Source organism: Salvelinus alpinus, chromosome 21 (assembly GCF_045679555.1).
Source record: "Salvelinus alpinus chromosome 21, SLU_Salpinus.1, whole genome shotgun sequence".
NCBI lineage: Eukaryota > Metazoa > Chordata > Actinopteri > Salmoniformes > Salmonidae > Salvelinus > Salvelinus alpinus.
Window position 1 is genome coordinate 45,980,025 of NC_092106.1, and position 27,153 is coordinate 46,007,177.

Consider the following 27,153-nt stretch of genomic DNA (forward strand, 5'->3'; position numbering starts at 1 on the left):
ATCCATGTCTGACCCCAGATCTTCCTGTATGTATTAATGCTGTATCCATGTCTGACCCCAGATCTTCCTGTATGTGTGTATTAATACTGTATCCATGTCTGACCCCAGATCTTCCTGTATGTGTGTATTAATACTGTATCCATGTCTGACCCCAGATCTTCCTGTATGTATTAATGCTGTATCCATGTCTGACCCCAGATCTTCCTGTATGTATTAATACTGTATCCATGTCTGACCCCAGATCTTCCTGTGTGTGTGTATTAATACTGTATCCATGTCTGACCCCAGATCTTCCTGTATGTATTAATACTGTATCCATGTCTGACCCCAGATCTTCCTGTATGTGTGTATTAATACTGTATCCATGTCTGACCCCAGATCTTCCTGTATGTATTAATACTGTATCCATGTCTGACCCCAGATCTTCCTGTGTGTATTAATGCTGTATCCATGTCTGACCCCAGATCTTCCTGTGTGTATTAATACTGTATCCATGTCTGACCCCAGATCTTCCTGTATGTATTAATGCTGTATCCATGTCTGACCCCAGATCTTCCTGTATGTATTAATGCTGTATCCATGTCTGACCCCAGATCTTCCTGTATGTGTGTGTTAATGCTGTATCCATGTCTGACCCCAGATCTTCCTGTGTGTATTAATGCTGTATCCATGTCTGACCCCAGATCTTCCTGTGTGTATTAATGCTGTATCCATGTCTGACCCCAGATCTTCCTGTGTGTATTAATACTGTATCCATGTCTGACCCCAGATCTTCCTGTGTGTATTAATGCTGTATCCATGTCTGACCCCAGATCTTCCTGTATGTATTAATGCTGTATCCATGTCTGACCCCAGATCTTCCTGTATGTGTGTATTAATACTGTATCCATGTCTGACCCCAGATCTTCCTGTGTGTATTAATACTGTATCCATGTCTGACCCCAGATCTTCCTGTGTGTATTAATACTGTATCCATGTCTGACCCCAGATCTTCCTGTATGTGTGTATTAATACTGTATCCATGTCTGACCCCAGATCTTCCTGTATGTATTAATACTGTATCCATGTCTGACCCCAGATCTTCCTGTATGTATTAATGCTGTATCCATGTCTGACCCCAGATCTTCCTGTATGTGTGTGTTAATGCTGTATCCATGTCTGACCCCAGATCTTCCTGTGTGTATTAATGCTGTATCCATGTCTGACCCCAGATCTTCCTGTGTGTATTAATGCTGTATCCATGTCTGACCCCAGATCTTCCTGTATGTATTAATACTGTATCCATGTCTGACCCCAGATCTTCCTGTATGTATTAATGCTGTATCCATGTCTGACCCCAGATCTTCCTGTGTGTATTAATACTGTATCCATGTCTGACCCCAGATCTTCCTGTGTGTATTAATACTGTATCCATGTCTGACCCCAGATCTTCCTGTGTGTATTAATGCTGTATCCATGTCTGACCCCAGATCTTCCTGTGTGTATTAATGCTGTATCCATGTCTGACCCCAGATCTTCCTGTGTGTATTAATGCTGTATCCATGTCTGACCCCAGATCTTCCTGTGTGTATTAATGCTGTATCCATGTCTGACCCCAGATCTTCCTGTGTGTATTAATACTGTATCCATGTCTGACCCCAGATCTTCCTGTGTGTATTAATACTGTATCCATGTCTGACCCCAGATCTTCCTGTGTGTATTAATACTGTATCCATGTCTGACCCCAGATCTTCCTGTGTGTATTAATGCTGTATCCATGTCTGACCCCAGATCTTCCTGTGTGTATTAATGCTGTATCCATGTCTGACCCCAGATCTTCCTGTATGTATTAATGCTGTATCCATGTCTGACCCCAGATCTTCCTGTATGTGTGTGTTAATGCTGTATCCATGTCTGACCCCAGATCTTCCTGTGTGTATTAATGCTGTATCCATGTCTGACCCCAGATCTTCCTGTGTGTATTAATACTGTATCCATGTCTGACCCCAGATCTTCCTGTGTGTATTAATCCTGTATCCATGTCTGACCCCAGATCTTCCTGTGTGTATTAATGCTGTATCCATGTCTGACCCCAGATCTTCCTGTGTGTATTAATACTGTATCCATGTCTGACCCCAGATCTTCCTGTGTGTATTAATGCTGTATCCATGTCTGACCCCAGATCTTCCTGTGTGTATTAATGCTGTATCCATGTCTGACCCCAGATCTTCCTGTATGTATTAATGCTGTATCCATGTCTGACCCCAGATCTTCCTGTGTGTATTAATGCTGTATCCATGTCTGACCCCAGATCTTCCTGTATGTATTAATACTGTATCCATGTCTGACCCCAGATCTTCCTGTGTGTATTAATGCTGTATCCATGTCTGACCCCAGATCTTCCTGTGTGTATTAATGCTGTATCCATGTCTGACCCCAGATCTTCCTGTATGTATTAATGCTGTATCCATGTCTGACCCCAGATCTTCCTGTATGTATTAATGCTGTATCCATGTCTGACCCCAGATCTTCCTGTGTGTATTAATGCTGTATCCATGTCTGACCCCAGATCTTCCTGTGTGTATTAATGCTGTATCCATGTCTGACCCCAGATCTTCCTGTATGTATTAATACTGTATCCATGTCTGACCCCAGATCTTCCTGTATGTATTAATGCTGTATCCATGTCTGACCCCAGATCTTCCTGTATGTATTAATGCTGTATCCATGTCTGACCCCAGATCTTCCTGTATGTGTGTGTTAATGCTGTATCCATGTCTGACCCCAGATCTTCCTGTGTGTATTAATGCTGTATCCATGTCTGACCCCAGATCTTCCTGTATGTATTAATGCTGTATCCATGTCTGACCCCAGATCTTCCTGTATGTGTGTATTAATACTGTATCCATGTCTGACCCCAGATCTTCCTGTGTGTATTAATACTGTATCCATGTCTGACCCCAGATCTTCCTGTGTGTATTAATGCTGTATCCATGTCTGACCCCAGATCTTCCTGTATGTATTAATGCTGTATCCATGTCTGACCCCAGATCTTCCTGTATGTATTAATGCTGTATCCATGTCTGACCCCAGATCTTCCTGTATGTATTAATGCTGTATCCATGTCTGACCCCAGATCTTCCTGTGTGTATTAATACTGTATCCATGTCTGACCCCAGATCTTCCTGTGTGTATTAATACTGTATCCATGTCTGACCCCAGATCTTCCTGTGTGTATTAATGCTGTATCCATGTCTGACCCCAGATCTTCCTGTGTGTATTAATGCTGTATCCATGTCTGACCCCAGATCTTCCTGTGTGTATTAATACTGTATCCATGTCTGACCCCAGATCTTCCTGTGTGTATTAATACTGTATCCATGTCTGACCCCAGATCTTCCTGTGTGTATTAATACTGTATCCATGTCTGACCCCAGATCTTCCTGTGTGTATTAATGCTGTATCCATGTCTGACCCCAGATCTTCCTGTGTGTATTAATGCTGTATCCATGTCTGACCCCAGATCTTCCTGTATGTATTAATGCTGTATCCATGTCTGACCCCAGATCTTCCTGTATGTGTGTGTTAATGCTGTATCCATGTCTGACCCCAGATCTTCCTGTGTGTATTAATGCTGTATCCATGTCTGACCCCAGATCTTCCTGTGTGTATTAATACTGTATCCATGTCTGACCCCAGATCTTCCTGTGTGTATTAATCCTGTATCCATGTCTGACCCCAGATCTTCCTGTGTGTATTAATGCTGTATCCATGTCTGACCCCAGATCTTCCTGTGTGTATTAATCCTGTATCCATGTCTGACCCCAGATCTTCCTGTGTGTATTAATGCTGTATCCATGTCTGACCCCAGATCTTCCTGTATGTATTAATGCTGTATCCATGTCTGACCCCAGATCTTCCTGTATGTATTAATGCTGTATCCATGTCTGACCCCAGATCTTCCTGTGTGTATTAATGCTGTATCCATGTCTGACCCCAGATCTTCCTGTGTGTATTAATGCTGTATCCATGTCTGACCCCAGATCTTCCTGTATGTATTAATGCTGTATCCATGTCTGACCCCAGATCTTCCTGTATGTATTAATGCTGTATCCATGTCTGACCCCAGATCTTCCTGTATGTGTGTGTTAATGCTGTATCCATGTCTGACCCCAGATCTTCCTGTGTGTATTAATGCTGTATCCATGTCTGACCCCAGATCTTCCTGTATGTATTAATGCTGTATCCATGTCTGACCCCAGATCTTCCTGTATGTGTGTATTAATACTGTATCCATGTCTGACCCCAGATCTTCCTGTGTGTATTAATACTGTATCCATGTCTGACCCCAGATCTTCCTGTGTGTATTAATGCTGTATCCATGTCTGACCCCAGATCTTCCTGTATGTGTGTATTAATGCTGTATCCATGTCTGACCCCAGATCTTCCTGTATGTATTAATGCTGTATCCATGTCTGACCCCAGATCTTCCTGTGTGTATTAATACTGTATCCATGTCTGACCCCAGATCTTCCTGTGTGTATTAATACTGTATCCATGTCTGACCCCAGATCTTCCTGTGTGTATTAATGCTGTATCCATGTCTGACCCCAGATCTTCCTGTGTGTATTAATGCTGTATCCATGTCTGACCCCAGATCTTCCTGTGTGTATTAATACTGTATCCATGTCTGACCCCAGATCTTCCTGTGTGTATTAATACTGTATCCATGTCTGACCCCAGATCTTCCTGTGTGTATTAATACTGTATCCATGTCTGACCCCAGATCTTCCTGTGTGTATTAATACTGTATCCATGTCTGACCCCAGATCTTCCTGTGTGTATTAATACTGTATCCATGTCTGACCCCAGATCTTCCTGTGTGTATTAATACTGTATCCATGTCTGACCCCAGATCTTCCTGTGTGTATTAATACTGTATCCATGTCTGACCCCAGATCTTCCTGTGTGTATTAATGCTGTATCCATGTCTGACCCCAGATCTTCCTGTATGTATTAATGCTGTATCCATGTCTGACCCCAGATCTTCCTGTATGTATTAATGCTGTATCCATGTCTGACCCCAGATCTTCCTGTGTGTATTAATGCTGTATCCATGTCTGACCCCAGATCTTCCTGTATGTATTAATACTGTATCCATGTCTGACCCCAGATCTTCCTGTATGTATTAATGCTGTATCCATGTCTGACCCCAGATCTTCCTGTATGTGTGTGTTAATGCTGTATCCATGTCTGACCCCAGATCTTCCTGTGTGTATTAATACTGTATCCATGTCTGACCCCAGATCTTCCTGTATGTGTGTATTAATACTGTATCCATGTCTGACCCCAGATCTTCCTGTATGTATTAATGCTGTATCCATGTCTGACCCCAGATCTTCCTGTATGTATTAATGCTGTATCCATGTCTGACCCCAGATCTTCCTGTGTGTATTAATGCTGTATCCATGTCTGACCCCAGATCTTCCTGTATGTATTAATGCTGTATCCATGTCTGACCCCAGATCTTCCTGTATGTATTAATGCTGTATCCATGTCTGACCCCAGATCTTCCTGTGTGTATTAATACTGTATCCATGTCTGACCCCAGATCTTCCTGTGTGTATTAATACTGTATCCATGTCTGACCCCAGATCTTCCTGTGTGTATTAATGCTGTATCCATGTCTGACCCCAGATCTTCCTGTGTGTATTAATGCTGTATCCATGTCTGACCCCAGATCTTCCTGTGTGTATTAATGCTGTATCCATGTCTGACCCCAGATCTTCCTGTGTGTATTAATGCTGTATCCATGTCTGACCCCAGATCTTCCTGTATGTATTAATGCTGTATCCATGTCTGACCCCAGATCTTCCTGTGTGTATTAATACTGTATCCATGTCTGACCCCAGATCTTCCTGTGTGTATTAATACTGTATCCATGTCTGACCCCAGATCTTCCTGTGTGTATTAATGCTGTATCCATGTCTGACCCCAGATCTTCCTGTGTGTATTAATGCTGTATCCATGTCTGACCCCAGATCTTCCTGTGTGTATTAATGCTGTATCCATGTCTGACCCCAGATCTTCCTGTATGTATTAATGCTGTATCCATGTCTGACCCCAGATCTTCCTGTGTGTATTAATGCTGTATCCATGTCTGACCCCAGATCTTCCTGTGTGTATTAATGCTGTATCCATGTCTGACCCCAGATCTTCCTGTGTGTATTAATACTGTATCCATGTCTGACCCCAGATCTTCCTGTGTGTATTAATACTGTATCCATGTCTGACCCCAGATCTTCCTGTGTGTATTAATACTGTATCCATGTCTGACCCCAGATCTTCCTGTGTGTATTAATACTGTATCCATGTCTGACCCCAGATCTTCCTGTGTGTATTAATACTGTATCCATGTCTGACCCCAGATCTTCCTGTGTGTATTAATACTGTATCCATGTCTGACCCCAGATCTTCCTGTGTGTATTAATACTGTATCCATGTCTGACCCCAGATCTTCCTGTATGTATTAATGCTGTATCCATGTCTGACCCCAGATCTTCCTGTATGTATTAATGCTGTATCCATGTCTGACCCCAGATCTTCCTGTGTGTATTAATGCTGTATCCATGTCTGACCCCAGATCTTCCTGTATGTATTAATACTGTATCCATGTCTGACCCCAGATCTTCCTGTGTGTATTAATGCTGTATCCATGTCTGACCCCAGATCTTCCTGTATGTATTAATGCTGTATCCATGTCTGACCCCAGATCTTCCTGTATGTATTAATGCTGTATCCATGTCTGACCCCAGATCTTCCTGTATGTGTGTGTTAATGCTGTATCCATGTCTGACCCCAGATCTTCCTGTGTGTATTAATGCTGTATCCATGTCTGACCCCAGATCTTCCTGTATGTATTAATGCTGTATCCATGTCTGACCCCAGATCTTCCTGTGTGTGTTAATGCTGTATCCATGTCTGACCCCAGATCTTCCTGTATGTATTAATACTGTATCCATGTCTGACCCCAGATCTTCCTGTATGTATTAATGCTGTATCCATGTCTGACCCCAGATCTTCCTGTATGTATTAATGCTGTATCCATGTCTGACCCCAGATCTTCCTGTATGTATTAATGCTGTATCCATGTCTGACCCCAGATCTTCCTGTATGTGTGTATTAATACTGTATCCATGTCTGACCCCAGATCTTCCTGTATGTATTAATGCTGTATCCATGTCTGACCCCAGATCTTCCTGTGTGTATTAATGCTGTATCCATGTCTGACCCCAGATCTTCCTGTATGTATTAATGCTGTATCCATGTCTGACCCCAGATCTTCCTGTGTGTATTAATACTGTATCCATGTCTGACCCCAGATCTTCCTGTGTGTATTAATACTGTATCCATGTCTGACCCCAGATCTTCCTGTGTGTATTAATGCTGTATCCATGTCTGACCCCAGATCTTCCTGTGTGTATTAATGCTGTATCCATGTCTGACCCCAGATCTTCCTGTATGTGTGTGTTAATTCTGTATCCATGTCTGACCCCAGATCTTCCTGTGTGTATTAATACTGTATCCATGTCTGACCCCAGATCTTCCTGTGTGTATTAATACTGTATCCATGTCTGACCCCAGATCTTCCTGTGTGTATTAATACTGTATCCATGTCTGACCCCAGATCTTCCTGTGTGTATTAATGCTGTATCCATGTCTGACCCCAGATCTTCCTGTATGTATTAATGCTGTATCCATGTCTGACCCCAGATCTTCCTGTATGTATTAATACTGTATCCATGTCTGACCCCAGATCTTCCTGTATGTATTAATGCTGTATCCATGTCTGACCCCAGATCTTCCTGTGTGTATTAATACTGTATCCATGTCTGACCCCAGATCTTCCTGTGTGTATTAATACTGTATCCATGTCTGACCCCAGATCTTCCTGTATGTATTAATGCTGTATCCATGTCTGACCCCAGATCTTCCTGTGTGTATTAATGCTGTATCCATGTCTGACCCCAGATCTTCCTGTGTGTATTAATACTGTATCCATGTCTGACCCCAGATCTTCCTGTGTGTATTAATACTGTATCCATGTCTGACCCCAGATCTTCCTGTGTGTATTAATACTGTATCCATGTCTGACCCCAGATCTTCCTGTGTGTATTAATACTGTATCCATGTCTGACCCCAGATCTTCCTGTGTGTATTAATACTGTATCCATGTCTGACCCCAGATCTTCCTGTGTGTATTAATACTGTATCCATGTCTGACCCCAGATCTTCCTGTATGTATTAATACTGTATCCATGTCTGACCCCAGATCTTCCTGTGTGTATTAATGCTGTATCCATGTCTGACCCCAGATCTTCCTGTATGTATTAATACTGTATCCATGTCTGACCCCAGATCTTCCTGTGTGTATTAATGCTGTATCCATGTCTGACCCCAGATCTTCCTGTATGTATTAATGCTGTATCCATGTCTGACCCCAGATCTTCCTGTATGTGTGTGTTAATGCTGTATCCATGTCTGACCCCAGATCTTCCTGTGTGTATTAATGCTGTATCCATGTCTGACCCCAGATCTTCCTGTATGTATTAATGCTGTATCCATGTCTGACCCCAGATCTTCCTGTATGTATTAATGCTGTATCCATGTCTGACCCCAGATCTTCCTGTATGTGTGTATTAATACTGTATCCATGTCTGACCCCAGATCTTCCTGTATGTATTAATGCTGTATCCATGTCTGACCCCAGATCTTCCTGTATGTATTAATGCTGTATCCATGTCTGACCCCAGATCTTCCTGTATGTATTAATGCTGTATCCATGTCTGACCCCAGATCTTCCTGTGTGTATTAATACTGTATCCATGTCTGACCCCAGATCTTCCTGTATGTATTAATGCTGTATCCATGTCTGACCCCAGATCTTCCTGTATGTATTAATGCTGTATCCATGTCTGACCCCAGATCTTCCTGTATGTATTAATGCTGTATCCATGTCTGACCCCAGATCTTCCTGTGTGTATTAATACTGTATCCATGTCTGACCCCAGATCTTCCTGTGTGTATTAATACTGTATCCATGTCTGACCCCAGATCTTCCTGTGTGTATTAATGCTGTATCCATGTCTGACCCCAGATCTTCCTGTGTGTATTAATGCTGTATCCATGTCTGACCCCAGATCTTCCTGTATGTATTAATACTGTATCCATGTCTGACCCCAGATCTTCCTGTGTGTATTAATGCTGTATCCATGTCTGACCCCAGATCTTCCTGTATGTATTAATGCTGTATCCATGTCTGACCCCAGATCTTCCTGTATGTATTAATGCTGTATCCATGTCTGACCCCAGATCTTCCTGTATGTGTGTGTTAATGCTGTATCCATGTCTGACCCCAGATCTTCCTGTGTGTATTAATGCTGTATCCATGTCTGACCCCAGATCTTCCTGTGTGTATTAATGCTGTATCCATGTCTGACCCCAGATCTTCCTGTGTGTATTAATACTGTATCCATGTCTGACCCCAGATCTTCCTGTATGTATTAATGCTGTATCCATGTCTGACCCCAGATCTTCCTGTATGTATTAATGCTGTATCCATGTCTGACCCCAGATCTTCCTGTATGTGTGTATTAATACTGTATCCATGTCTGACCCCAGATCTTCCTGTATGTATTAATACTGTATCCATGTCTGACCCCAGATCTTCCTGTGTGTATTAATGCTGTATCCATGTCTGACCCCAGATCTTCCTGTGTGTATTAATGCTGTATCCATGTCTGACCCCAGATCTTCCTGTGTGTATTAATGCTGTATCCATGTCTGACCCCAGATCTTCCTGTGTGTATTAATACTGTATCCATGTCTGACCCCAGATCTTCCTGTGTGTATTAATGCTGTATCCATGTCTGACCCCAGATCTTCCTGTGTGTATTAATGCTGTATCCATGTCTGACCCCAGATCTTCCTGTATGTATTAATGCTGTATCCATGTCTGACCCCAGATCTTCCTGTATGTATTAATGCTGTATCCATGTCTGACCCCAGATCTTCCTGTGTGTATTAATGCTGTATCCATGTCTGACCCCAGATCTTCCTGTGTGTATTAATACTGTATCCATGTCTGACCCCAGATCTTCCTGTGTGTATTAATACTGTATCCATGTCTGACCCCAGATCTTCCTGTATGTATTAATGCTGTATCCATGTCTGACCCCAGATCTTCCTGTGTGTATTAATGCTGTATCCATGTCTGACCCCAGATCTTCCTGTATGTATTAATACTGTATCCATGTCTGACCCCAGATCTTCCTGTGTGTATTAATGCTGTATCCATGTCTGACCCCAGATCTTCCTGTGTGTATTAATGCTGTATCCATGTCTGACCCCAGATCTTCCTGTATGTATTAATGCTGTATCCATGTCTGACCCCAGATCTTCCTGTATGTATTAATGCTGTATCCATGTCTGACCCCAGATCTTCCTGTGTGTATTAATGCTGTATCCATGTCTGACCCCAGATCTTCCTGTGTGTATTAATGCTGTATCCATGTCTGACCCCAGATCTTCCTGTATGTATTAATGCTGTATCCATGTCTGACCCCAGATCTTCCTGTGTGTATTAATACTGTATCCATGTCTGACCCCAGATCTTCCTGTATGTATTAATGCTGTATCCATGTCTGACCCCAGATCTTCCTGTATGTATTAATACTGTATCCATGTCTGACCCCAGATCTTCCTGTATGTATTAATGCTGTATCCATGTCTGACCCCAGATCTTCCTGTATGTATTAATGCTGTATCCATGTCTGACCCCAGATCTTCCTGTATGTATTAATGCTGTATCCATGTCTGACCCCAGATCTTCCTGTATGTGTGTGTTAATGCTGTATCCATGTCTGACCCCAGATCTTCCTGTGTGTATTAATGCTGTATCCATGTCTGACCCCAGATCTTCCTGTATGTATTAATGCTGTATCCATGTCTGACCCCAGATCTTCCTGTATGTATTAATGCTGTATCCATGTCTGACCCCAGATCTTCCTGTATGTATTAATGCTGTATCCATGTCTGACCCCAGATCTTCCTGTATGTGTGTATTAATACTGTATCCATGTCTGACCCCAGATCTTCCTGTATGTATTAATGCTGTATCCATGTCTGACCCCAGATCTTCCTGTATGTATTAATGCTGTATCCATGTCTGACCCCAGATCTTCCTGTATGTATTAATGCTGTATCCATGTCTGACCCCAGATCTTCCTGTGTGTATTAATACTGTATCCATGTCTGACCCCAGATCTTCCTGTGTGTATTAATACTGTATCCATGTCTGACCCCAGATCTTCCTGTGTGTATTAATACTGTATCCATGTCTGACCCCAGATCTTCCTGTGTGTATTAATACTGTATCCATGTCTGACCCCAGATCTTCCTGTGTGTATTAATACTGTATCCATGTCTGACCCCAGATCTTCCTGTGTGTATTAATACTGTATCCATGTCTGACCCCAGATCTTCCTGTGTGTATTAATACTGTATCCATGTCTGACCCCAGATCTTCCTGTGTGTATTAATACTGTATCCATGTCTGACCCCAGATCTTCCTGTGTGTATTAATACTGTATCCATGTCTGACCCCAGATCTTCCTGTGTGTATTAATACTGTATCCATGTCTGACCCCAGATCTTCCTGTGTGTATTAATACTGTATCCATGTCTGACCCCAGATCTTCCTGTGTGTATTAATACTGTATCCATGTCTGACCCCAGATCTTCCTGTGTGTATTAATACTGTATCCATGTCTGACCCCAGATCTTCCTGTGTGTATTAATACTGTATCCATGTCTGACCCCAGATCTTCCTGTGTGTATTAATACTGTATCCATGTCTGACCCCAGATCTTCCTGTATGTGTGTATTAATACTGTATCCATGTCTGACCCCAGATCTTCCTGTGTGTATTAATGCTGTATCCATGTCTGACCCCAGATCTTCCTGTATGTGTGTGTTAATGCTGTATCCATGTCTGACCCCAGATCTTCCTGTATGTATTAATGCTGTATCCATGTCTGACCCCAGATCTTCCTGTATGTATTAATGCTGTATCCATGTCTGACCCCAGATCTTCCTGTGTGTATTAATGCTGTATCCATGTCTGACCCCAGATCTTCCTGTGTGTATTAATACTGTATCCATGTCTGACCCCAGATCTTCCTGTATGTATTAATGCTGTATCCATGTCTGACCCCAGATCTTCCTGTATGTGTGTATTAATACTGTATCCATGTCTGACCCCAGATCTTCCTGTGTGTATTAATGCTGTATCCATGTCTGACCCCAGATCTTCCTGTATGTGTGTATTAATACTGTATCCATGTCTGACCCCAGATCTTCCTGTGTGTATTAATACTGTATCCATGTCTGACCCCAGATCTTCCTGTATGTATTAATGCTGTATCCATGTCTGACCCCAGATCTTCCTGTGTGTATTAATGCTGTATCCATGTCTGACCCCAGATCTTCCTGTATGTATTAATGCTGTATCCATGTCTGACCCCAGATCTTCCTGTGTGTGTGTATTAATACTGTATCCATGTCTGACCCCAGATCTTCCTGTATGTATTAATGCTGTATCCATGTCTGACCCCAGATCTTCCTGTGTGTATTAATGCTGTATCCATGTCTGACCCCAGATCTTCCTGTATGTATTAATGCTGTATCCATGTCTGACCCCATGTATTTCTTCCTGCTCAATCTTCTGTGTGTATTAATACTGTATCCATGTCTGACCCCAGATCTTCCTGTGTGTATTAATACTGTATCCATGTCTGACCCCAGATCTTCCTGTATGTATTAATGCTGTATCCATGTCTGACCCCAGATCTTCCTGTGTGTATTAATGCTGTATCCATGTCTGACCCCAGATCTTCCTGTATGTATTAATGCTGTATCCATGTCTGACCCCAGATCTTCCTGTATGTGTGTATTAATACTGTATCCATGTCTGACCCCAGATCTTCCTGTATGTATGTATTAATACTGTATCCATGTCTGACCCCAGATCTTCCTGTATGTATTAATGCTGTATCCATGTCTGACCCCAGATCTTCCTGTGTGTATTAATGCTGTATCCATGTCTGACCCCAGATCTTCCTGTATGTATTAATGCTGTATCCATGTCTGACCCCAGATCTTCCTGTATGTATTAATGCTGTATCCATGTCTGACCCCAGATCTTCCTGTGTGTATTAATGCTGTATCCATGTCTGACCCCAGATCTTCCTGTGTGTATTAATGCTGTATCCATGTCTGACCCCAGATCTTCCTGTATGTATTAATACTGTATCCATGTCTGACCCCAGATCTTCCTGTGTGTATTAATGCTGTATCCATGTCTGACCCCAGATCTTCCTGTGTGTATTAATACTGTATCCATGTCTGACCCCAGATCTTCCTGTGTGTATTAATACTGTATCCATGTCTGACCCCAGATCTTCCTGTGTGTATTAATACTGTATCCATGTCTGACCCCAGATCTTCCTGTGTGTATTAATACTGTATCCATGTCTGACCCCAGATCTTCCTGTGTGTATTAATACTGTATCCATGTCTGACCCCAGATCTTCCTGTGTGTATTAATACTGTATCCATGTCTGACCCCAGATCTTCCTGTATGTGTGTATTAATGCTGTATCCATGTCTGACCCCAGATCTTCCTGTATGTGTGTATTAATGCTGTATCCATGTCTGACCCCAGATCTTCCTGTATGTATTAATGCTGTATCCATGTCTGACCCCAGATCTTCCTGTGTGTATTAATGCTGTATCCATGTCTGACCCCAGATCTTCCTGTGTGTATTAATGCTGTATCCATGTCTGACCCCAGATCTTCCTGTGTGTATTAATGCTGTATCCATGTCTGACCCCAGATCTTCCTGTATGTATTAATGCTGTATCCATGTCTGACCCCAGATCTTCCTGTATGTATTAATGCTGTATCCATGTCTGACCCCAGATCTTCCTGTATGTATTAATGCTGTATCCATGTCTGACCCCAGATCTTCCTGTATGTGTGTATTAATACTGTATCCATGTCTGACCCCAGATCTTCCTGTGTGTATTAATGCTGTATCCATGTCTGACCCCAGATCTTCCTGTGTGTATTAATGCTGTATCCATGTCTGACCCCAGATCTTCCTGTATGTATTAATACTGTATCCATGTCTGACCCCAGATCTTCCTGTATGTGTGTATTAATGCTGTATCCATGTCTGACCCCAGATCTTCCTGTGTGTATTAATGCTGTATCCATGTCTGACCCCAGATCTTCCTGTATGTATTAATGCTGTATCCATGTCTGACCCCAGATCTTCCTGTGTGTATTAATACTGTATCCATGTCTGACCCCAGATCTTCCTGTGTGTATTAATGCTGTATCCATGTCTGACCCCAGATCTTCCTGTATGTATTAATGCTGTATCCATGTCTGACCCCAGATCTTCCTGTATGTATTAATGCTGTATCCATGTCTGACCCCAGATCTTCCTGTGTGTGTTAATGCTGTATCCATGTCTGACCCCAGATCTTCCTGTGTGTATTAATACTGTATCCATGTCTGACCCCAGATCTTCCTGTGTGTATTAATACTGTATCCATGTCTGACCCCAGATCTTCCTGTGTGTATTAATGCTGTATCCATGTCTGACCCCAGATCTTCCTGTATGTATTAATACTGTATCCATGTCTGACCCCAGATCTTCCTGTATGTATTAATACTGTATCCATGTCTGACCCCAGATCTTCCTGTATGTATTAATGCTGTATCCATGTGACCCCAGATCTTCCTGTATGTATTAATACTGTATCCATGTCTGACCCCAGATCTTCCTGTATGTATTAATACTGTATCCATGTCTGACCCCAGATCTTCCTGTATGTATTAATACTGTATCCATGTCTGACCCCAGATCTTCCTGTATGTATTAATACTGTATCCATGTCTGACCCCAGATCTTCCTGTGTGTATTAATACTGTATCCATGTCTGACCCCAGATCTTCCTGTATGTATTAATGCTGTATCCATGTGACCCCAGATCTTCCTGTATGTATTAATACTGTATCCATGTCTGACCCCAGATCTTCCTGTATGTATTAATACTGTATCCATGTCTGACCCCAGATCTTCCTGTATGTATTAATACTGTATCCATGTCTGACCCCAGATCTTCCTGTATGTATTAATGCTGTATCCATGTCTGACCCCAGATCTTCCTGTATGTATTAATACTGTATCCATGTCTGACCCCAGATCTTCCTGTATGTATTAATACTGTATCCATGTCTGACCCCAGATCTTCCTGTGTGTATTAATACTGTATCCATGTCTGACCCCAGATCTTCCTGTACGACTGCACTGAAGTGTCTCCGTTCTCCCTGCTGTTCTTTGGAGGTGACGTCACTATCCAGATGGATCAGGACCAGGAGACCATCGCTGTGGATGACTGGATCGTCTTCCAGTCCCCCGGACGCATCGCTCACCTCGTCAAGGTACACGAACACACACACACACACGAACACACGAACACACACGACCGTTTTCCTGATCTGCCTCTCTCTGTAGAATCTGAAGAAGGAGCTGGACTCTCTATTGGAAGAGAAGATCCGAAGCCCCGCCCCTGTGGACTGGAGCAACCGCCAATCCAAAGACTGTGCTGTCATCACAGCCATCATAGACCTCATCACCACCCAGGAGAGGCCCAACGTTAACGCGAGGAACACTGCCCCTAGAGGACGTCACCAGTACTACAACAACGATGATGGTGGTGACCAGTACTAGAACTGCTGCATCTCTTCTCAACCCAGAGAAAAGCTCAGGCCATAGAGATGGAAAGAGGTCTCCACTTTGTATCTGTGCCATAATGGCGCTGCCCATGCTATCTCCGTTTGAACAAAGTGTCAAGCTAATGTTGGTGATTTACCGCCACTTGCAGAGCTGGAGTCTTAAATTAAATATTGTGTATTGTGTTATTTTGGCGATATAGCTTAACGCCATTTACCAACTAGGCAAACCAATTTGAAGACCATGCTCTGGTCATTCCCATAGGAATCCCCCACCCAGTTGACTACTTTAAAATGGTGGAAGCCGTCAATGTCCATGCAAAATAGTTTCCAAGTAGAGATCTCTATACATTTCTATTGGATATGAGTCCAGTCAGGTTGGTATGTGAAGAAAAAGTCCCCGAACGACAAACTATTTGAATTTAATTCTGTAAGCCAACTGGAAAAGGCTGAGCATGTATTTTTGCATTTGTTAAGAACAATTATGTGAAACTAAGTTGTATGGAATGCTGTTTTGTTGATATTGCTTGACATTCTCATGTTGTCAAATGGCCTACTTGGCTGACCAATGGTTCACTTGCCGTTGTTTTCTATTCAGTTTTTGTTCAAATATTTTAATCTTCTCCCTGAAGCTGAACCATTAAAGCTGACCTTATTGCAGTGTGACGTTAGTCTTTTCTAGTGTGGTGTGAAGTGGGAGAGATTAAGGCCTGGATTCGCATTATGGCGTGCTTGACATTTAAAGGTAATTTCTAACTGAGCCGCCATCTGCAGCATTTACCATGAATGCGATCTCTACGAACGTGGAAATATTGCCTTTGAGGTGCGTAGCCGAAAAGGGGCGATCAGAATGAAGTATAAGCTGTAATACATATTCCAGAATTGAAAACTTTCCTGAATTGGGTCTTTATTAAAATGTAACAGCTGTGATAAATGTACATTGCGTTATCCAACTAACTTTTTACCTTAACTAGGCAAGTCAGTTAAGAACAAATGCTTATTTTCAATGATGGCCTAGAAACAGTGGGTTAACTGCCTTGTTCAGGGGCAGTCGACAGATTTCTACCTTGTCAGAAATCCTACATTAAAGGGATTCTCTGGCAATTTTGTATATTTTTTAGCCAGTAGTCCTGAAAGTAGCCCCACGTGCCAAAAGTGATAATTACATGTGCACCATGTCATTGCTGTGTGTGATTCTTGCCAGCTGTCACTCATTGGCTGGAACTCAAATCGCTAGGGGGCTGGCCCACATGGGGGGAAATGGCACATCGTCCAGAAAAGTCTCTTTCAAACTAGGGATTTTGTGGCTGAGGTAAAACTGTAATTCTGCTCATAGATGATGCATGTATGAACTACATCCAGCCCAAAGCGGGAGATTTAAAAAATACTTAGGTCGCCAAAGTACCGGAGCATGTCTTTAATAGAATCCATGTGTTATCTTGAACATCTTGATATTTATGTATCCATCGGTCTAATCTCTTAACAGGAGGTACAGATACAGCAGTGAATGTTACCAATTAAAACCAAACCCATTCTCTCTCAGACTGGTCCTGAGTCATAACAGATGTCTGTTCCCCGGTCCCCCAGTCATAACAGATGTCTGTTCCCCGGTCCCCCAGATGTCTGTTCCCCGGTCCCCCAGATGTCTGTTCCCCGGTCCCCCAGTCATAACCGATGTCTGTTCCCCGGTCCCCCAGCCATAACAGATGTCTGTTCCCCGGTCCCCCAGATGTCTGTTCCCCGGTCCCCCAGCCATAACAGATGTCTGTTCCCCGGTCCCCCAGATGTCTGTTCCCCGGTCCCCAGTCATAACCGATGTCTGTTCCCCGGTCCCCCAGCCATAACAGATGTCTGTTCCCCGGTCCCCCAGATGTCTGTTCCCCGGTCCCCCAGTCATAACCGATGTCTGTTCCCCGGTCCCCCAGCCATAACAGATGTCTGTTCCCCGGTCCCCCAGATGTCTGTTCCCCGGTCCCCCAGCCATAACAGATGTCTGTTCCCCGGTCCCCCAGTCATAACAGATGTCTGTTCCCCGGTCCCCCAGATGTCTGTTCCCCGGTCCCCAGTCATAACCGATGTCTGTTCCCCGGTCCCCCAGCCATAACAGATGTCTGTTCCCCGGTCCCCCAGCCATAACAGATGTCTGTTCCCCGGTCCCCCAGCCATAACAGATGTCTGTTCCCCGGTCCCCCAGATGTCTGTTCCCCGGTCCCCAGCCATAACAGATGTCTGTTCCCCGGTCCCCCAGCCATAACAGATGTCTGTTCCCCGGTCCCCCAGATGTCTGTTCCCCGGTCCCCCAGCCATAACAGATGTCTGTTCCCCGGTCCCCCAGCCATAACAGATGTCTGTTCCCCGGTCCCCCAGCCATAACAGATGTCTGTTCCCCGGTCCCCCAGATGTCTGTTCCCCGGTCCCCCAGCCATAACAGATGTCTGTTCCCCGGTCCCCCAGATGTCTGTTCCCCGGTCCCCCAGCCATAACAGATGTCTGTTCCCCGGTCCCCCAGCCATAACAGATGTCTGTTCCCCGGTCCCCCAGATGTCTGTTCCCCGGTCCCCCAGCCATAACAGATGTCTGTTCCCCGGTCCCCCAGATGTCTGGTCCCCGGTCCCCCAGCCATAACAGATGTCTGGTCCCCTAAATTCACCAGCATTCTGAAAGAAACAGATTGCAAATACACCATAACACTTTTATTAACAATAGTTAGATGAAATATCTAAACGACATCATCTGCAATATAAATCTATAGCTGTCGATTACATACGTTTAAAACAGAAGTTACATATTTACATGTGTTAAATGCGTGTCATCACAGTTTATCCCTGAGTGCAAATTAAACTTTTTTGTCTGGTTCAGACCAGATGTAGAGTAGTGGTCTGGTTTGATGAACGGGTGTTACAACAGGAAGCTGATCAGGCCATTATTTGTTTCCTCTAGCAATGCAAGACAACATTACACACTTAACAGATTAATCACGCCCGGACAATCATGTTAAAACCTTGGCTGGCTTTTTACACTTTTATAACAGAGAGCGTCGCACCGTTTCATTTTCTCTCCTGCCGCTCGTCCCAGAAATCATAAGGAGGGTATTTTTTTTATAAACTTCCAGCTCTGGGTCTTCTAAAAGCCACCCCAGGGCATCATCACAGCCAGAGGCAGGACTGACGGAGGTTTGTGGGACGGAAATGTCTCCGTTTATGTAAGGTGACATTAAGATGGAGATAAAGTGCCCAATTACAGATCAACTTCCAGACCCTGGGCAGTGTGCAACGCTGAACGAACTGCATATTTAACCCAAGCCTCAGCAGAGTGCAAGGTGAAGCTATACCCATACTGCTAATACCTGTTCAATAGTTTTAAGGTATCTAAAATGGCTAGGGAATCGGGGTTAGGAGGTGTTGGGAACTGGGGTTAGGAGGTGTTGGGAACCGGGGTTAGGAGGTGTTGGGAACCGGGGTTAGGAGGTGGTTGGGAACCGGGGTTAGGAGGTGTTGGGAACCGGGGTTAGGAGGGGTTGGGAACCGGGGTTAGGAGGTGTTGGGAACCGGGGTTAGGAGGTGGTTGGGAACCGGGGTTAGGAGGTGGTTGGGAACCGGGGTTAGGAGGTGGTTGGGAACCGGGGTTAGGAGGTGTTGGGAACCGGGGTTAGGAGGTGGTTGGGAACCGGGGTTAGGAGGTGGTTGGGAACCGGGGTTAGGAGGTGGTTGGGAACCGGGGTTAGGAGGTGGTTGGGAACCGGGGTTAGGAGGTGGTTGGGAACCGGGGTTAGGAGGTGTTGGGAACCGGGGTTAGGTGGTGTTGGGAACCGGGGTTAGGAGGTGTTGGGAACCGGGGTTAGGAGGTGTTGGGAACCGGGGTTAGGAGGTGTTGGGAACCGGGGTTAGGAGGTGTTGGGAACCGGGGTTAGGAACCGGGGTTAGGAGGGGTTGGGAACCGGGGTTAGGAGGTGTTGGGAACCGGGGTTAGGAACCGGGGTTAGGAGGGGTTGGGAACCGGGGTTAGGAGGTGTTGGGAATCGGGGTTAGGAAGTGTTGGGAATCGGGGTTAGGAGGTGTTGGGAACCGGGGTTAGGAGGTGTTGGGAACCGGGGTTAGGAGGTGTTGGGAACCGGGGTTAGGAGGTGTTGGGAACCGGGGTTAGGAGGTGTTGGGAACCGGGGTTAGGAGGTGTTGGGAACCGGGGTTAGGAGGTGTTGGGAACCGGGGTTAGGAGGTGTTGGGAACCGGGGTTAGGAGGTGTTGGGAACCGGGGTTAGGAGATGTTGGGAACCGGGGTTAGGAGGTGTTGGGAACCGGGGTTAGGAGGTGTTGGGAACCGGGGTTAGGAGGTGTTGGGAACCGGGGTTAGGTGGTGTTGGGAACCGGGGTTAGGAGGTGGTTGGGAACCGGGGTTAGGAGGGGTTGGGAACCGGGGTTAGGAGGGGTTGGGAACCGGGGTTAGGAGGGGTTGGGAACCGGGGTTAGGAGGGGTTGGGAACTGGGGTTAGTGCATGAATGTGGGAGTTTCTTTTTTACTTTGTAGGCCATCATATCATTCAGCCTCACTATACTGTACCTTTTAACCAGAGGGAGGTCAGGAAACTGGACTGGTCATTCAGCCATTTTGGCTCCTTACATTCAGTCACACAGCCTCCTACTGGCCACACAGGGAAGTCTAGAAATGATCTGTTTATTTGGCCATTTTGGACTGTCGTCACATTCAGTTACATTACAAAAGGCCTCCTAGCCACACACACATAAATCTAACGTACAGTGTAATTTGTGTGTCTACAATGAGCCTCTTCCCCAACAGTCTCATCACACACTATAACCTGACCACAGAGCAGAAGTGAAACTGAACAGTCTCATCACACACTATAACCTGACCACAGAGCAGAAGTGAAACTGAACAGTCTCATCACACACTATAACCTGACCACAGAGCAGAAGTGAAACTGAACAGTCTCATCACACACTATAACCTGACCACAGAGCAGAAGTGAAACTGAACAGTCACATCACGACAACCTGGCACTTTAAAAAGCATGACAAAAAAAAAGACTTAATATAAAATGTTAGTTATGTAGTACAGAAGGTAAGCTTCATTCCTTAAATGAATCTATGTTGTAATGTAACCTCTGTTATTATAGGTGACCCATCCACTCTGTACGTGGCAGTTTTAAACTTTGACCCCAGCACGTTATGTGTCCAAGTGGGATGTCCTTCGGGGCCAAAAAGCTGGACAGTCTTCCATCACTGGGAGGAGTCAAAGTGTTGTTGACAGGTCATAGGGTCAAACTTCCTTACCATAGAGATCGGTAGAAGACGGAGAATGTTAGACTGCATGGGTAACAATCACTGGACCCCAAACCCCATTCTAATAGATGCAGTCAGCTGGCATACATACATTTGTCTGTTGACCACAGAGGGATTCTATTGGTGCATTTAGTGGCAGTCTCATTGGTTGAAGGCGGCTCATTGGTGTATTCAGTCGCTGGCAGAAAGATCTCACACATTGCTCTGTTGACCAAGGAGACTTTCTATTGGTGTATTCAGCGGAGGGCTGTCGCAGGGCATAAAGCTCACTCATTGGTGTGTCTGATTGAAGGCAGGTCACTGGTGTATTTAATGGGTGGAGCCTGCAGTTCCAGCTCACACATTGGTTTCCAGCCCCTGGAGGCGGTCCATCCTCTGCATGTTGCGCTCAATAGTGGCCTGGCACCTGATTGGTTCAGCACATTCTGACAGGAACCAACCCCTCTCGCCATCACGGAGTCGCTCGCCCTCATACCAGCCTGAAAGAGAGACACACCACTCTATATTCCTTTATTAATCCATCAGAAATTCACCTCACAGACCTGGAGAAAATAGTTTCCTCTTCAAAGCAGGAAGTGAGCTCTCAGCCCGCTGTTGGACTCTTAAATGACATCTGTTTGATGCTCTATTCTGTCTGTGTTAGGATGCCCTTTCACATAAAAGAGATGGTTGCCATGGAGACACAATGGGAAATTAACTTTCACCTTAAGAGTGTGACTGTGTATACGCATCATCAAACACCTCTGGTCAGATGCTACACCGATACATCTCTTTCAATGATCCCCCAAGGAGGAGAAAAATAGACGGGGCGAAAGAGAGAACAGATGTGAAAGAGTGAGGACAGGGAGAGAAAAGGTAGAGAGAGAGAGAGAGAGCGACAGAGAGCAAGATGAGAGAGAGAGTAACAGTGTAACGTACCATCCTCCACAGTCTGTGACACCAGGACCACGTCAGCCACCTGCAGTGACAGCTCATCAGGCTGCTTGGCTGTGTACGTCCTCGTCACCTCCACCTGCATGGCATCTGGGACAACACAAACACAACACAGAGTTTACACTCTAACCCTGGGGCAATACAGACACAACACAGAGTTTACACTCTAACCCTGGGGCAATACAGACACAACACAGAGTTTACACTCTAACCCTGGGGCAATACAGACACAACACAGAGTTTACACTCTAACCCTGGGGCAATACAGACAACAGAGTTTACACTCTAACCCTGGGGCAATACAGACAACAGAGTTTACACTAACCCTGGGGCAATACAGACAACATAGTTTACACTCTAACCCTGGGGCAATACAGACAACAGAGTTTACACTCTAACCCTGGGGCAATACAGACACAACACAGAGTTTACACTCTAACCCTGGGGCAATACAGACAACACAGAGTTTACACTCTAACCCTGGGGCAATACAGACAACAGAGTTTACACTCTAACCCTGGGGCAATACAGACACAACACAGAGTTTACACTAACCCTGGGGCAATACAGACAACACAGAGTTTACACTCTAACCCTGGGGCAATACAGACAACAGAGTTTACACTCTAACCCTGGGGCAATACAGACACAACACAGAGTTTACACTCTAACCCTGGGGCAATACAGACACAACACAGAGTTTACACTCTAACCCTGGGGCAATACAGACAACACAAAGTTTACAATGGGAGCAGCTGTTCCTGCAGACTTCCAGTCATTGTGCTAACACTAGTTAGCATTGGCTCACGAAAGTACCTGTAACTTCCTTCATACTGGATGCAGATACATAAACATGGCATCCATGTGTTCATCTGACTCTGGGGAAGTAGATAAAGAACCTTATAGCCAAAATCCAGAAGTATCCCTTTAAGGACTGATTTACACCTGGAATGAATGATCAGATATAACAGAAAAGCAGCAGTACTCTAGACCTAGAGGCTTGGATGTCAATACCCCTGTCCTACTGTAGACGTCCCCAGACCCCTCAAAGAGACAGACTGTCCTCTCTGCTACCGCACGGCAAGCGGTACCGGAGCACCAAGTCTAGGACCAAAAGGCTTCTCAACAGCTTTTACCCCCAAGCCATAAGACTCCTGAACAGGTAACTAAATGGCTACCCGGACTATTTGCATTGTGTGCCCCCCCCCCCCCAACCAAACCCTCTTTAACACTGATGCTACTCTCTGTTTATCATCTATGCATAGTCACTTTAACTCTACCTACATGTACATGCTACCTCAATTGGGCCGACTAACCGGTGCCTGTATGTAGCCTCTACTGTATGTAGCCTCACTACTGTATGTAGCCTCACTACTGTATGTAGCCTCACTACTGTATGTAGCCTCTCTACTGTATGTAGCCTCACTACTGTATGTAGCCTCACTACTGTATGTAGCCTCACTACTGTATGTAGCCTCACTACTGTATGTAGCCTCACTACTGTATATAGCCTCACTACTGTATGTAGCCTCACTACTGTATGTAGCCTCACTACTGTATGTAGCCTCACTACTGTATGTAGCCTCACTACTGTATGTAGCCTCACTACTGTATGTAGCCTCTCTACTCTATGTAGCCTCTCTACTGTATATAGCCTCACTACTGTATGTAGCCTTGCTGCTATTATTTTTCGCTGTCTTTTTACTGTTGTTTTTATTTCTTTACTTATCTATTGTTCACCTAATACCTATTTTTTACATAAAAAGTGCACTGCTTGTTAGGGCCTGTAAGTAAGCATGTCACTGTAAGGTCTACACCTGTTGTATTCGGCACACGTGACAAATAAACTTTGATTTGACACAGTGATTGGGAGACAGTTCTACTACTCCACCACCAGGTGGTGCTGTGTGTGTACATGTGAGTTCCACTGACCAGCCATGTTTGATAGCGATGTCTGAGTGAAGGTGTGTGTGGTGCTGAACTCACTGGTTCGGTCTTTGTTCTTCTCGTCATTGCTGCTCTGGCCCAGAGCAGTGATCCAGCGAGCACGCTCATTCCTGTGGGACAGACAAACATCACTTTACAATACTTTTTCTCTTACATATTAATGAGTAATTTAGCACCATAACAATATAGAACGTTATGTGGTCAACGTGGAGGTTTATAATATCACTGCAGTCTTGCAGGAAAAAACACAACTTCGTTTAGCTGATAGTATCAACACGGCCTGTTTCAGGAAACTCATATATCAATCCATTTGACATTTACATTTCAGTCATTAAGCAGAGACTCTTTTCTTTCAGCGTGACATAGGATACAATCCAGAGGACAAGCAGGGGACGTATTGGATACAACCTCACAGCATCACACGGCATCACACGGCATCAGACACCAACCACCTCACAGCATCACAAAGCAAATAACAACAAAGTAGTGGACTGATGACACCTCTCTCATTATGTCCTTTGTTTCTGATTCAATTCACTTAGAATAAGATGCATGAACAACAGTCAGTCATGGTTGTTGAAACACGATCACACAAAGCACCATCAGAGAAACACATAATACACCACACACCAGTCCAGAGAGGAAGTCAATACACCACACACCAGTCCAGAGAGGAAGTCAATACACCACACAAGTCAATACACCACACACCAGTCCACAGAGAGGAAGTCAATACACCACACACCAGTCCAGAGAGGAAGTCAATACACCACACACCAGTCCAGAGAGGAAGTCAATACACCACACACCAGTCCACAGAGAGGAAGTCAATACACCACACACTAGTCCACAGAGAGGAAGTCAATACCCCACACACTAGTCCACAGAGAGGAAGTCAATACACCACACACTAGTCCACAGAGAGGAAGTCAATACCCCACACGCTAGTATACCCCACACACTAGTTCACAGAGAGGAAGTCAATACCCCACACACTAGTATGTGACATTCAGCGTGACATAGGATACAATCCAGAGGACAAGCAGGGGACGTATTGGATACAACCTCACAGCATCACACGGCATCACACGGCATCAGACACCAACCACCTCACAGCATCACAAAGCAAATAACAACAAAGTAGTGGACTGATGACACCTCTCTCATTATGTCCTTTGTTTCTGATTCAATTCACTTAGAATAAGATGCATGAACAACAGTCAGTCATGGTTGTTGAAACACGATCACACAAAGCACCATCAGAGAAACACATAATACACCACACACCAGTCCAGAGAGGAAGTCAATACACCACACACCAGTCCAGAGAGGAAGTCAATACACCACACACCAGTCCAGAGAGGAAGTCAATACACCACACACCAGTCCACAGAGGAAGTCAATACACCACACACCAGTCCACAGAGAGGAAGTCAATACACCACACACCAGTCCAGAGAGGAAGTCAATACACCACACACCAGTCCACAGAGAGGAAGTCAATACACCACACACCAGTCCAGAGAGGAAGTCAATACACCACACACCAGTCCACAGAGAGGAAGTCAATACACCACACACCAGTCCACAGAGAGGAAGTCAATACACCACACACCAGTCCAGAGAGGAAGTCAATACACCACACACCAGTCCAGAGAGGAAGTCAATACACCACACACCAGTCCAGAGAGGAAGTCAATACACCACACACCAGTCCAGAGAGGAAGTCAATACACCACACACCAGTCCAGAGAGGAAGTCAATACACCACACACCAGTCCAGAGAGGAAGTCAATACACCACACACCAGTCCAGAGAGGAAGTCAATACACCACACACCAGTCCAGAGAGGAAGTCAATACACCACACCAGTCCAGAGAGGAAGTCAATACACCACACCAGTCCAGAGAGGAAGTCAATACACCACACCAGTCCAGAGAGGAAGTCAATACACCACACCAGTCCAGAGAGGAAGTCAATACACCACACCAGTCCAGAGAGGAAGTCAATACACCACACACCAGTCCAGAGAGGAAGTCAATACACCACACACCAGTCCAGAGAGGAAGTCAATACACCACACACCAGTCCAGAGAGGAAGTCAATACACCACACACCAGTCCAGAGAGGAAGTCAATACACCACACACCAGTCCAGAGAGGAAGTCAATACACCACACACCAGTCCAGAGAGGAAGTCAATACACCACACACCAGTCCAGAGAGGAAGTCAATACACCACACACCAGTCCAGAGAGGAAGTCAATACACCACACACCAGTCCAGAGAGGAAGTCAATACACCACACACCAGTCCAGAGAGGAAGTCAATACACCACACACCAGTCCAGAGAGGAAGTCAATACACCACACACCAGTCCAGAGAGGAAGTCAATACACCACACACCAGTCCACAGAGAGGAAGTCAATACACCACACACCAGTCCAGAGAGGAAGTCAATACACCACACACCAGTCCAGAGAGGAAGTCAATACACCACACACCAGTCCACAGAGAGGAAGTCAATACACCACACACTAGTCCACAGAGAGGAAGTCAATACCCCACACACTAGTCCACAGAGAGGAAGTCAATACACCACACACTAGTCCACAGAGAGGAAGTCAATACCCCACACGCTAGTATACCCCACACACTAGTTCACAGAGAGGAAGTCAATACCCCACACACTAGTATACCCCACACACTAGTCCACAGAGAGGAAGTCAATACCCCACACACTAGTCCACAGAGAGGAAGTCAATACCCCACACACTAGTCCACAGAGAGGAAGTCAATACCCCACACGCTAGTATACCCCACACACTAGTTCACAGAGAGGAAGTCAATACCCCACACACTAGTATACCCCACACACTAGTCCACAGAGAGGAAGTCAATACCCCACACACTAGTCCACAGAGAGGAAGTCAATACCCCACACACTAGTCCACAGAGAGGAAGTCAATACACCACACACTAGTCCACAGAGAGGAAGTCAACAGCTTTATTAGTCCACTAAGGGAGAAATGTGCATGTTATTATACCCCTCTCACGCCCCTCTCCCTCCCAGTCCTCTCACGCCCCTCTCCCTCCCAGTCCTTGTCCGTGAGAGAGAGAGAAGGAGAACAGA

At 44.9% G+C, this 27,153-nt stretch overlaps 2 protein-coding genes across 5 annotated transcripts in view; one reads left to right on the plus strand and one right to left on the minus strand.

Annotated features, from left to right (window-relative positions):
- Nucleotides 1-16,504, plus strand: part of dhx36 (DEAH (Asp-Glu-Ala-His) box polypeptide 36) — a 71,381-nt gene extending 54,877 nt beyond the window's left edge. For both annotated transcript variants that reach the window (XM_071358033.1, XM_071358034.1), the window contains 2 exons: nucleotides 15,401-15,553; nucleotides 15,627-16,504. In XM_071358033.1, coding sequence (XP_071214134.1) covers nucleotides 15,401-15,553; nucleotides 15,627-15,842 — 369 coding nt within the window. In that variant the 3' untranslated portion in view covers nucleotides 15,843-16,504. The remainder of the gene's footprint in view (nucleotides 1-15,400; nucleotides 15,554-15,626) is intronic.
- Nucleotides 16,505-18,522: 2,018 nt separating this feature from the next.
- Nucleotides 18,523-27,153, minus strand: part of LOC139548372 (rho guanine nucleotide exchange factor 26-like) — a 72,256-nt gene continuing 63,625 nt past the window's right edge. For all 3 annotated transcript variants that reach the window (XM_071358012.1, XM_071358011.1, XM_071358010.1), the window contains exons 13-15: nucleotides 24,061-24,131; nucleotides 22,060-22,164; nucleotides 18,523-21,620 (exon numbers count right to left, since the gene is read on the minus strand). In XM_071358012.1, the coding sequence (XP_071214113.1) occupies nucleotides 21,478-21,620; nucleotides 22,060-22,164; nucleotides 24,061-24,131 (319 nt within the window). In that variant the 3' untranslated portion in view covers nucleotides 18,523-21,477. The remainder of the gene's footprint in view (nucleotides 21,621-22,059; nucleotides 22,165-24,060; nucleotides 24,132-27,153) is intronic.